The sequence below is a fragment of the Rhinopithecus bieti genome, unplaced genomic scaffold, assembly GCF_001698545.2.
Source record: "Rhinopithecus bieti isolate Rb0 unplaced genomic scaffold, ASM169854v2 scaffold_5497, whole genome shotgun sequence".
Classification (NCBI taxonomy): Eukaryota; Metazoa; Chordata; class Mammalia; order Primates; family Cercopithecidae; genus Rhinopithecus; species Rhinopithecus bieti.
Window position 1 is genome coordinate 467,731 of NW_016805006.1, and position 13,415 is coordinate 481,145.

Here is a 13,415-nt window from a genome sequence, read left to right on the forward strand (position 1 = left end):
TTTCCTCTCTCCATCTTGTGGCCGAGCTTCAGGGATCTGGCCAAGGTGCCGGCGAATGGTACTTTGCCAGGCCTTGACTCACCCTCTCTGGGGTGACGGTGGTGATGAGCTCATGCCCCTGACTGCTCCAGGAAGCCCCCGGTGCTGACTCGAGCCTGCTCTTCACTTCCTTTTCTGAAGCAGCTGCATAAATCCCACCAGTAATTCCCTACTTATGAGACCACTTCCCTCAAATGGCCAGCTTATGTGGTCACTGCTGAAAGGAGACAGATTCTTGCTCTACTGCCTGCCCTGCCCTTCTGGGGTCTTTGTGGACCCTGGAATCCCGATTCATAACCCAGGGGGTAGCATGAGATCAAAGGTACAATTGCTCTGTTGGTCCTAAGTGACTTCACTCTGAGCTCAGAGGCTCCACGGTACAAATATTCAGAGGCACTGAAGGCCTCACCTGACACTTGAGGAAAAAAAAAAAAATACCAGCAAAAAAGAGGCAGAGGCCATTGCAGAACCAAGAAATGACCAGTCAGTAATAAAGAGCATCCACACACTTCACAGTTGTAAAATGGCTTTATGTTCCGATATGCAAAATAAAACGTCCATGCTATATAACAAAACACTTGAAGTTCCATATCACCTGTTAGCTAATGTGTTTTCTAAAAAAGCTTTATCTGTAGTGTGTGTGTGTTTATATATATATATATTTATTTATATGTTTTATCTAAACCATTCTTAGTTTTAATATCAAACATGTAATAAAATTTAAATAGATGTCTTTCCAAATACCTCCTCCAACATTTATTTTATTAAGTTCATTCATTTGTAAAAGCAAAGCTGAATTTGACATGTGGCCTGCATTTGTGAGATATATATATATATAATATATTTATTTATTTATATAATATATAAATAGCTATTCAGCATGCAAAATTTAGTGATTTCCCAAGTTTGATGGAGAGTTCACCCCAGCCACATTGACGGCCTGCTGGTGTTCAATGCTAAAACGCAGGGCTGAGGACTGTGTGAGTGCCACACTGGAGAATTCTCTTTGCTCTTCTGAGCTCACTGGCTGAGTTTACTGGAAGAAACGAATTTTTCTCAACTATCTTTATTTCTGTTGGGCTTTCTCGCTCCAGAAGCGTAGATTTTCTGTGAGCGGAACAGGCCCTGGAGATGCCAGACATCAGCTCCAGTGTGGCTTCCTGGGGATGATGCCAGCTGAGGCGTGTTTCATAATTGCCCATCATAGGATGCAGATGGTATGATGCCTGGGAGGCCGAATCTCCGCAAACCAGAATGAGAGACTGTATGTTGGGGACCTAGGGGGAAGGGGTTCTGTACTTTACTACAAAACCTGAATGATGACAGAGATGCTACTGGTTGCATTTTCCCTCCTCTTGAAGGAAAAAAAAAAACCTTTAAAAATACCCCTCAGGTGACATTTAGCACATGACCCTTTCCGAACGTCATCCCTCAGACCTCAGAGTTCCAGTCATCAATGTCTAGGCCACTAACTGAGCAGCCAGCTGTACTATCAAAGTACATGTTGTGGCTTAGCTGAGCCCACCTCTCAGGCAGTCTTACAGCCTCTCCAGAAGCCCAAGGAATGGGCCTCCTGCTACCAAAACCAGACTCTCAACTCCCCTTGCAAATAGAAGGCCAGGAACTCTAAGGTGTGCACAGAGCCGTCACACCCCAGCAAGAATCTTCCTACCCCAGCAATGAGAATCTTTCCCCATGGGACAGACCTCCCCACCTGGCCCCTGAGTAAATCAACAATTATAAAACCTTTCCAATAACTCATAAGAACCCTCCACTCCCATCCCACCCACGGGCATGTCAAGAGATGTCAGATAACAATGGACCCAGGTCCTGCAGCCAAAATCACTTCTTAGATAAATGTGGTGTTTTTTTTTCCTTGTCATGACCTCAGTTGTATGTCAGAAGATGGATGCTCTCCAAATACATACGTGCTCGCATGCAGACACACACACACACACACACTCCCTCTGGAATACCTTCCTGTGTTTCTTGGTAGTGCAGGCCACCCACAGAGGTTAATACTGGAGCAACACAGTCCCGGGGCTGTGGAGGAGACGTGAGAGTCATCCATCAGTCCAGTTCTCCACAGTCCCCATTCCTGAATGGTACTGTAAGGAAGACTCTCGGGACAAGGAGAAGGTTTGAGAGTAGAGAAACTCATTGGCAGCATTTAGATGTGGTGAGGGTGGCTTCCTCTCACATCCTGGGGGAAGGCCGCGCTCTCTTGGGAATGAGGCACTGGGCCCCCGCTCTCGGACCTGAGACTGGGAGAGCTGATTGTAGACGCTGAAGTGGGCATTTCCTGGTGGCTGGGAGCTCTGAGCGGAGAGGGTGGGCAGCCGCGGCATCATGGTGGTGGCGGTGAAGTGGGTGGGGAAGGGCTGGTATGGCACAGTCTCCATCGTCTGCACGCTATAGCTGGTGTACGGTGACACTGAAGTCCACATGTTACAGCTCAGCGGAGGTGGGGGCAGGTCGTCCACCCCAGACACCCCGGCAATCTCGGGCCCTGAACCTGAGTACATACAGGCTTCTCTGGGGGTCACCTCACTGCAGTAGGAGGGGCTCAGCATCTGCTGGTCGTAGGGAGGGGGAGAACGGAAATAGTGATCCTCCCCCACCGAAGAGGGGGCTTCCAGATAGGATCGCTTGCAGGGTAAGTCCAGGTGTCGGGCACCATCTGCTGAAAGACAAAGTAACACTCAGGAAGAACCATTTCCACCAGCCCAGGCCCCAGGGCACCCTGCTGGACGCTGGGACAGCCTGTCCTTTTCCCTCGGCGCCCGCCCTCCCCATGTTGCCATGGCACTCCCAGAGCCATTTCAATCAGCCACAGCTTTTATAGGGTGGCAGCCGCCAAGAAGTAGTCAGATTACGGACCCTACTCAGAGGCCACGGGGGACACCACATCACCGGACACGGAGGGCCGGGCTTAGCCAGGCAGCACTCGGCTTTGATCCTTCGCCAGCCTGACTCTTGAGAGAGTAAGAGGCCTTGGTGTGCAGTGGCATTCTCAGGCTAGGCCCACCCTGGCCAAGGAAAGTGGAGGCCCTTGCCAGGCCAGCCCAGGCCCAGAGGCCACATCTGTCTGAAGGAGCCAGAAAATTAAGGCCATGAGGTTTCTGCCTCCATCCTCAGCTCCCAGGAAGACCTCAGGGAGCCAAAGCCACTTGTAGGCATGTTTCTGTTGTTTTTAGAAGAGGAACTAACCTCACATGTGTTTAAAGAAGAGCCATCGGAGTTTTACTACACAGATTCCAACATAACAGTGTCTACAAAATTAAGAAATAGAACTGATAATAAGTGAAAAAGGTGACATACTTTTCAGGCTAAGCAGATACTCTGGAGGAAGACGACATCAGATGCCACAAATCATGTATGTGCCTTTCGACATCCTCCACCAGGAAGGTCTAACTATCTGGAGTGGTGCGCCCTCCCCTGGGATCCAGGGCTGACCCAGACCTGAGGATCTGGGGAGCAGCCCACTGAGCCAATTTAAGAACACTCATCCGGGCTGGGTGCGGTGGCTCACACCTGTAATTCCAGCACTCTGGGAGGCCAAGGTGGGCGGATCACTTGAGGTCAGGAGTTCAAGACAGCCTGACCAACATGGTGAAACCCCATCTCTATTAAAAATACAAAACTTAGCTGGGCGTGGTGGCATGCACCTGTAATCCCAGCTACTGGGGAGGCTGAGGCAGAAGAATCGTTTGAATTCAGGAGGCAGAGGTTGCAGTGAGCCCAGATTGCACCATTACACTCCAGCCTGGGAGACAGAGCAAGACTCTATCTCAAAAAAAAAAAAAAACACAAACCCCACACATCCATGGCTCATCTTGGCCTCCCTCCTCCTGTTTTCTCCAGGGATTCATTCTGGGAGCTCTGTGTGTGCACACACAGGGCTGGAAGCAGAGGGGCTGAGTGGGTGTGAAGGCCTGTGCTCACCTCTCTCCTCTGCCCCTGCTGGTGGCATCTGCCCTTTCCAGGGAGACCTGCTCCTCTCCCTGGTCCAGCTCTCTCCTTTGCCCCTCACTCAGCCCGATTCTCTGTCTTCTCTCCAAATCCCTCTCTTCTCCCTGCGCTAAGCTCTTGATCCTGGCCGGTGGCTTACTCACTCTAGGTCAGGAGTTGGCAAACTTTTTCTGCAAAGGGCCAGATACTAAATATCTTAGGCTTTGTGGGCCACAGGGTATCTGTTGCAACTACAAAACTCTGCTGTTGTCCCATGAAAGCAGCTATAGACAACCTGTAAGTAAATGAGTATGGCTGTGTTCCAGTAAAACTTTATGGACACTAAAACTTTAATTTCACATAATGCTCACATTTCATTAAATATTCTCCTTTTGATTTTTTTCAATTGTTTTGAAATGTAAAAACTATTTTGTACAGGTAGCAGGCTGGGTTAGGTCCAAAGGCCACAGCTTGACGACCCGTGGTCTAGGTCACTGAGTTCTAATGAGACTGATGCAGGGGATCTCGGAGCTCTGCCGGGCTAGTCCCTAGGAGCAGGGCTGAGGGAACATTCTGGATGGCAAGCAAAAGTCCCCAGGCTCATTCTGAAGGGAATTTCAGCGGCCCCGTGAGGTCTTCTGGTGGAGTAACATGAATCATCGCAATTCTATCCATGGAGGAATCAAAACCTGGCACAGAGCACAGACGTGATGGTGCCTAGCTCCGGGCTCCTCCTCTTTACGAAGAGGCCTGGCACAGAGGGTGCTGTGGCTTGTCTTACCAGCCCCATCTACATCCACAATAGCTCATCTCAACTCTCAAGCAGCCACTGCAGATCCTGGAAGGAATGATCGGATGGAAGGCCCTGCATGTGAGACACCAAGTCCTCCCTGTTCTGGAATTGAGGTTGCTTTGACAAATAACAGCTCCAATCCCAAAACCTCTGGACCGGGAAGTGTCAGCCTCTTCCTGCACTTCCAGGCAGAGCCCAGCTCATCCCATGAGGCGCTCAGAGCAGTGACTGCAAAGCAACACTTGGAAAGGCATCTGGGGACACCAGGGCTACAAGCTGTCTGTGAGGGTTCCAAAGGCAGCATTAAAGATGAGAACCAGCATCCCTGCACTGGAAAAGATGGCCCTGCGCCCAGCTGTGATCCCTAACTCTTCAGGCTCACTCTCCCAGGCCACACAAGCACCAGATGCGTGTGTGTGTGTTGGGAGGTCGGGGGGGCTGCAGAGTGGTTTCGGGGAGAACCTCACCCCTTCTCTGACCCCCTAGGGCTTCTAGACCAGGAGAGCACTACCTCGTCTTTTCAGGCAGTGATAGAAGAGGCTTGAGTCCCTCTGGGCAGGAAAGGTGCTGAGGGGCAGGTCCTGCGGCTCCGCGAGCTGCGAGTGAGCGCCATTCTCGTGCTGGTAGTGCTGGAGCGCCTGGTGGGTGCCGAGCAGGGGGCCCACGTCCGGTGTGGCCGAGAGTTGGGGGGAGATGAGCCTCTGCCTCATGATGCTTTTGGAAATCACGGGGTATTCTTTGCTGAAGGGGTGGGGAGGACAGGAGGAGAGACAGGAAGAGAGTGAAGATACACTGAGGGTCACAGAGGCCACATGCCTGAATCCCATCTGCCCGCCCCACCCCCGGGCCGCGCAGCCCCACCTCTGCAGCCGGGCCACACGCAGGTCACTGTCATCACTGCCCCGGAATCCCTTGGCAAAAGGGTTGTTCTCAATTTTCAGCTGGGTGATCTGTGGGGAGAAAACACACAGGGTCACCGGGAGGAGGGCGAGACTGGGCTGACCTCTGGCCCTCCTGCCTCCCCAACCCCAGGCAAAGTCAGAACTAGGGTAGGTCTGGGGAAGTGGGCCTTGCCATTCCCACCTGGTTTGTTCCTGGCTCTGATCCCTTCTCCTTGCTCTCCACCCTCTGATTCTTTCTGCTGCTGCCCAGCCCTCTGCACTGCCGGGATTCTGTCCCCATGGGTCTCTCCTGGGGACCTGTAACAGCTTCCCAGTCAGCATCCCAGGCCTGCCGCCTGAGTCTGTGCAACTACCACATCAGGCTCTGGGTGACCGTTCTAGATGCAGTTCTGACTCTGTCACTCTTCTGCCTAAAATCCACCACAGCCACGGCCCTTCCCCAGTGACCCCTGCCTACCTTGCCAGTCCCTGTGTGCATACTGTGGAAAGCAGATGGGTGGCAGAGCACGGCTGTCAGTGACTGGGACACAGTGGGGATGGCTGGGCTGGGTGGGGCAGTAGCGAGGGTGGGAGGTGGCCGACCACAGCCTGGGAGGTGCCTCTGCTCAGGCTCTGCTTCCACACCCCAGCTGACAGCACCCCAGGGCTCCTCTCCCCATTCCCTACCCCTCTCTCTGAAGGCACCAGGAGATGAACCAAGAGAAAGAAGATTGTGGAATGAAAGGGTCCAATGCTCAAACCACAAGGCAGGCTCTAAGCTCCTGGTTTTCACAGTTGCCAATTTTCTCCATTCCGCAAAACACAGAGACCGTAATTCCTCTGCGCTGGAGATGGACGTGTCTAGGGTCCTTTTCTGTTCATCATTCGATTTGTTCACGGTTCTGAGGGACTCTAGGCTTCTGAGGGCCCTGCACTAAGCCTGCCCAAGCCCTGCTGGGACTCTGGCTTCATACTCTGCCTCTCTGCATGGTGGAAGGAATGCAGGATGGTTTTAAGCGGGGTCTGTGGGGCTGTGGCTGTACCTTGTGATTCTGGTAGGAGGTCACAGAGATGAAGGAGGTCTCTGGGAACACATGGGTGCAGAAAGCGGTGTTTTTGGAGCCAAAAGCGTTGTTCTCATCAGCCTTAACGATGTGGAGCCGCGGCTGGTACTTGTGCATGGAGTTGAGGATGATCTGGAAGGGAAGGATCTCATGCTGAGCTCCAGGTCCCCATCCGCAAACCCCAAGCCCTTGACCTCATTCATCTGGCCCTGGCCTGGTTTTTCTCATTCTCCTCAAAGCACAGGATCCAGGGCCTGCGGACCAGGACTGGAGCTCCCAAGTGAAGAACCAAGCCCCTGGGTCCCAAACTCTCTCCACCCCAGCCCCACTTAGCCTCTCTGCACCAGCACTAACGCCCAGCCCCAGGCCCTCCCTGATGTGACCAATTATTCACTGTGGTAATGGAGAACTGGAGTAAGCCCTTAACAGTGTAAAAGCCCACTGTGAACTCAGCACAGTGTAGCAGGTGGAATTCTGAGCTGTCAGCAAAAGTCCCTAGGGTGCCACCGACTCACTGTTTGATCTCAGACAAGTCACTAGGCTTCTCTGTGCCTCAGTTTCCACATTTGTAAACGGGATCATAACACGTAACCTCCCCTCAGGGGTCCCCCTCCAGCCTCACCTCTTCTCAATACCCTTCTTACACATGACCTGCCTCTTCTAGAAATACTTGGGTTTTGCAGGATGAGGGAGAGGGAGGAAGCTGAGGAAAGTGTCCCACTGTAACTTTTTTTGTTACATTGCTCATTTGTTCTTTCTTTTCTTTTCTTCTTTTTTTTTCTTTTTTTTTTTTTTTCTGATGGAATCTCACTCTTGTTGCCCAGGCTGGACTGCAGTACTGTAATCTCGGCTCACTGCAACCTCCACCTCCTGGGGTCAAGCAATTCTCATACCTCAGCCTCCCAAGTAGCTGAAATTACAGGCGTGCTCCACCATTCCCAGCTAATTTTTTATATTTGTAGTAGAGACAGGGTTTCACCATGTTGGCCAGGCTGGTCTCGAACTCCTGACCTCAAGTATCCGCCCATCTCGGCCTCCCAAAGTGCTGGGATTACAGGCGTGAGCCACCGTGCCTAGCCTTGTTCATGCATTTCTCAATGTTCACAGAGGCTGGCTGAGGATGTGCTGGGGAGACCCAAAGGTATCCTGCCTTCAGACCTGCCCAAGGCCGCTCCCAGCCCTCAGGGAAGCTCTTCAAGTGTTTAAGGTGCCAAGGTAGGAGACGGCACAGTTCCTAAAATAATGCCATAGAAGGCAAGAGGCCCCCAATCCCAAGGGCCCTTGAGGATGCCATGGGCTGGGGGAGGTGGGTTGCCGTGGCTGGACAAAGCTTAGCAAAGCGCCCTGGAGGCGCGGCCGCCAGAGCCCCTGGGGCCGCTCACAGTAGTTGCTGCTCCAAACCTGCTTCATTTGGCTGCGCCCCACGGTAGCAGCTGCATCATGTGCCATTAAAATGTATTTTTTATCGTTGACATTTGCCAGACGCCCTCCCCACTGAAGGCAGGACCAGGAATTTGGGGCATTTTATCAGCCCTGCGGCTTCTGTTAACCCTTTGGTTTCTGTGGCCGGGCTAGGCAGGCCCTAGGGTCCTCTTCCCCTCTGCGCTCCCTTCTCTTTAGCTGGGAGTGCCCTTTCCTTGGGTTGGTGGTTGGGCTGCCGCCCTTCTAGGTTTCCAGGGATGGGGCCTGGTGCTGACGCTTAATGAAAGGTTTAACCCGTTAGTGACCAGAGTGCCATGAGAAAGGCCAGAGTCAGGCTCTTCCATGGCAAGTCTTGGCCAAAGTCTTAGTCTGGGAAGACTCTGCGCTTATCGTGCCCTGGGGCACAGGGATAACTTAGAGAGCCAGCTCAACTGAGGAACGGGTGGGCCAGGACCTGGGTTGTGGGTACTGCTCACCAGTTGAGCTGGGTGACTCCATCCAGCAGGAACCACACTTTCTGCCTTCTGCACTGGCCACTCCCCCATCAGCCCTCAGTGACAAACCTCTGGACCCTCACAAGGCGAGTACATAACTCCCCAAACCCCAAAGCAGGTCCTGCAGCTGGGGACCTGCCGCCCAACTGGGCGCCTGCCATGTGAGGAATGCAGAGTGAGGCTACAGGACACAGGTCCCGCTTAGAGAGGCCTTGCTATTTGTCCCTTTCCAGGATGCTGGGGATGCTCCTGTGGTGAAAGGAACTGCGCCTGGAAAACACCTCCCAGCCCCGTAAGGTGACTCCATCACCCTGCACTATTCACAGAGCTCCAGGCACCCACAAAGGACCCACGTTCCCAGAAGATCCGGCAGTGGAATACTTGGGAGGTGGCCTGATGGCTCCAGGAGTGCCCAGTTTCTACCTGCGCACCTTTGCACATGCAGGTCCCTCTGCTGTCTTGATCTTCCTTTCACATTTTCTTCTCACCTTCTGGGCCTAACATCTCTTCTAGGAAGGCCCACCTCTTCCAGGAAGGCTCAGGTCCAAGGGCCTGCTCTGAACACCCAGTTCTGAAACTTGCTTCTCATGCGTTATCTACCTGGCTGTCATTCTGCATCCTAGTGGCTTCCTATTTCTTCTTTTCCCTTCAGTTACACTCTAAACTCCTCAGGAGAAAGGGCCATACCTTTTATCCTTTTGTACCTCCAGTCTCCTTTGCCCCCAGACAGGATCTAGTAAGGGCAAGGTCGGGTTTGAGAGTGGGAAGATCTGGGCCACGGCCACAAACCCTCCATGGGAACGTGGGCAAGTCCCTTCCTCTCTGGTCTTTGCTTGCTCACTAAAGACGAGATCATCTCTAAGGCATTTTCTAGGTCAAAAGTGGTAATGAAACATGCACAGAGACGATCTCCCATGAGCTCAGTGTTCCAGCTCCTTGGCATGAAGGCCTCTCCCAGTCACTCTAGCCCTCCAAAGGTGGCAGCACAAAGGGAGAACAGAAACTGGACTGAGAGAACCCAGGATAGAGCCATAGGCACCAGCACCTCATGAAGGTTGTGCAGGACACTAGGACACGTGGCAGCAGCCTCCCTGCTCCTGTGACACCTGGGCAGTCATGAGCAGTCGTGGGCTGATCAAAGCCCTGGGTATCATCATCAACTCCCTTTCTCCTCACTGTCATCCACCTCCAGGTGCACTCAGTGACTGATTCCTGTGACTCTATCTATAAAACAAAAGCCCCTCCATTCCCTTTGCACACCCCTGCTTGAGGCCCCACCATCTCTGGCTGGGCTGCGGGGACAGCCTCCCCCTACTTCCATGTACTTTCTCTTCACTTCATCCTGCAACACATCCCATCAGTTCACTCCCCTGCTCAGAACCTTCTGGGAAATTCAGGAAGATGTGCATTGCTTAAGAGCACAGCCTTTTATATTTCCTCCTCTTCCCCCCACATCCCCTCCTATGACTGCTGCCAGTATATAGGGCTCAATAAATGTCTTATATCCACAATCCACCTTTGATTGTTCCCGCTTGACCCTTGGAATAAAGGCCAAACTCCTTAGCCCATCAGACAAAGTCCCTGATGACTAGGGTGGAGAGACTGCCCAACATACCTTCCGAGGCAGGGAACCAGCCAGGCTCACAGGGAAACCTGCAAAGAGGGAAGCTGCCAGTCCTACAGGGGCAGGTGGGAGCCACTACGTGAGGGTAACCCCAGTCATAGAGAAGTCAAGAAGGGTGCGGACGTCTTCATGATCTCTGTTCACCTGCGTCAAGTCCTGAGCAAGCTCTTCTCCTTTTCCAACCATTGGGGTCCCTATGTATAAAGTGGGGACTTTGACTAAGTGGTCCCAAAAACCCCTTCTGATTCCGACAGTCTAGAACCTCGACAAGTATCTGGAAGAAAGTCTCACCCATTGAGCCAAGGCAAGTATAAACTTGAGCCTTAGTCCCATCAGCCGGGAGAATGTGAAACCAACTCAGTGACTCACACACCTGGCTTTGCTCGGAAGTTCCTCAGGCGCCACATTAAACTACTTTGCCAGAGTTTCACATTTATATTTGCTGCAGAGGATATGGGGCCAAATGGGCCAGCCACGTCAACAACCCCACTACATGACTGGTTCCGTCATCATCATCATTTCACAGAAATGGGATTCATTATGTTCTGGCCACAATTCAGAAGCCTGTTCTATTTTAACAACTGCAATTGCGCCAAACATCCCTCTCCTCAAGAGATCGCCATAGCGTACTTGGCCAATAAAGCCCAGATCTATCTACATTGGAATCAGAGAACATTAGGGCATGGAGAGGCAGGCCATTGAGATCATTTGTGTCCAGCTCTCTAATTTTACAGATGAGGAACAGAATGCTGGTAGTAGAGACGTGACTCGCCCAGGAACACACAGCTGGTTGGAGACACAGTCTGCAGCAGGATCCAGATGGCCTATGAGAGAGCACACATCGCTCTCAACAAGCTCAGATTTCATGAGAAGGTGCCAATTAAACACTGTAAAGGACTTGGGTCAGCAGGCCCTACTGTCCATCACAGAACACACATTATGTGGATGCTAGCCCCTCAACAGTGTGGCTAATGTCCATTTTGTCAGATACTAAAACCAGATTTACCCTGTACCATAATTTTACTTTCTGTGACTACCTTCTCCATCATCCTTCTGATCCTCCCCAGCCCTACCAAGAGGTTAGGACAGTGACAGGATCTCAGCTTAAACACCAAAGAAGAAAAGAAAGAAAACTGAGACCAGAATGATAAGAGGTGTGTCCAAGGAAAATTCAAACTAGAACGAAATCAGGGAGCCCATCAGCCCACTCCAGAGGCCCTGGCCAGAGGAACCTCAGACCTCACGTCCAGGGAGCAACACTGGGGTGGTACCATGGGGCCTCCAAACCTTCCTGCCCTCTGCCACAGCAACAGCAATAACAGCTGGCACTTACTGAGCATAGCCTGTGTGCCAGGCCCTGTGCTAAGTCATTTACATGCACCATAAAATTAATCTTTACATTATCCATATAAAGTAGGCATTAATTATTATTGCCCTTATTTTAACGGGCGAGGGACTGAGGGTCAGGGAGGCACAGGCATTTGCCCAGCATCAGACAGCCAATTTCAGGCACAGCCAGAATTGGTACTAGTTTCCAAGCCTGAGTTCATACCTCAACCTGGCTGGGGAGGGTGGGACCTGATCTGGAGCTTAGGGCTTGGCACATTGTCAGGGATCAGCAAATGTGGAAGGAAAGGAGGAAAGAGGGAGATAAATAGCTCTAGGTCCCCACTGGCAAATTTGCAGCATAAGCTTTGAGGGGGCATCCAGCGTAAGCTTTGGCAGGGGAAATGGCTTTGCTGTCTAACTACCACCTCCTTCAGGAGTTTCTCATGCACTTACCATCCACCAGCACCCACTGGCTTGCCAGACACGATGGCTAGGCACTAGGATGTCACAGTGATTGGAAACCTCATGGTTTACTATCTGGTGGTGAAGTCACATAGTAACCCCGAAATTGAGCAGAAATAAGCAGTGAGAAAATGTAGTGAAAGAAAGGCTGCATTTATCATGGTAACGAATCAGGTGACGCACCTAATGAGAAACGTGCAGGGTCACTTCAAGGAAACCTGAATACGCTTGAAGGACCAGAAAACTCTTCAGCGAATAGAAAAGGATTCCTATCAGTCTTCTCTAAGTAAATTTATAATTTAAAGCACATCCAATAAAAATATAAATAAGTTCCTTTTTTTCTTTTAACACTACAAGCTTATTCTAAAGTTTATATGAAAAAATAGACAAGACTAGCCAAGAAAACTCTGAAGAAGATCAAGGAGGCCCAGTCCTGCCAAACACTAAAACCTATTATCCAGTCTCAACAGTTAAAAGACTGGCGTGTGAACAGGCACACATTCATATGGGGATTTAGTGTTCAGAAATAAGGCACCTCAACCAGGGGAGGAAAGTGGACGACTCAATTAGTGATCCTGGGACAACTGGACAGCTTTCTAGAAAAAAAAAAAAATTGGATTCACACCTCAAATCAAGGCCAGGATAAATTCCAAAAGGATCAATGGTTTAAATGTAAAAATAAATCCATAAAATACTAGAAGAAAAGTCCCTTATAAGTAAGGAGGGGGTTAGGGCTTTCAATAACTCAAAATCCAAAAACCAGAAGGAAAAGACTGATCAATTCAATCAAAAGCATCGGCGTGGGAATATCACTACAGGCAAAACCAAATGACAAATGATAACCTGGACATGTGTAACTCATATCACAGATAAGAGCTACATCCTCCTAATTTATAAGAGTTCTTAGAAACTGATATCAAAACCTACAAGAAAATGAGCAAAGGACGAGAACAGCAGTTCACAGGAGAGGAAATTTATTAAAAGAAGATGCCTAACCTTACTCATAATAAAGGAAATGCAAATTAAAGCTAAAACTGATATACACTTTTCACCTGTAAAACTGACAAAAATCCAGACATTTGTTCTCCCACCTTATTGGTAAGTCCATAGTCAGTGCTGGAAATATATACATCAGTACAGCTCCCATGGAGGGGAATTTGGTGATAGTTTCAAAGTTACAAATCCGTGTACCCTTTGAACAGGACATTTATCTCACAGATATACTTGGCACTGTGTAAAATGGCATATGTACAAGCTTAATCAGAAGAGCAAAGAATAAAAAAAATCTAATTCCTTCAATAAGAGCTGGCTACATGATTTCTAAAACAATCATTCGATAAAATTCTATGCAGCTGC

The 13,415-nt window shown here is 50.5% G+C and overlaps 1 protein-coding gene across 2 annotated transcripts in view; it reads right to left on the reverse strand.

Moving 5' to 3' along the window:
- Positions 1–548: 548 nt before the first annotated feature.
- Positions 549–13,415, reverse strand: part of TBX4 (T-box transcription factor 4) — a 32,661-nt gene continuing 19,794 nt past the window's right edge. Inside the window, exons 6-9 of one of the 2 annotated variants that reach the window (XM_017870824.1) lie at positions 6,708–6,860; positions 5,645–5,733; positions 5,295–5,524; positions 549–2,722 (exon numbers count right to left, since the gene is read on the reverse strand). In XM_017870824.1, coding sequence (XP_017726313.1) covers positions 2,103–2,722; positions 5,295–5,524; positions 5,645–5,733; positions 6,708–6,860 — 1,092 coding nt within the window. In that variant the 3' untranslated portion in view covers positions 549–2,102. The remainder of the gene's footprint in view (positions 2,723–5,294; positions 5,525–5,644; positions 5,734–6,707; positions 6,861–13,415) is intronic. The other variant, XM_017870825.1, reaches the window with a different exon arrangement.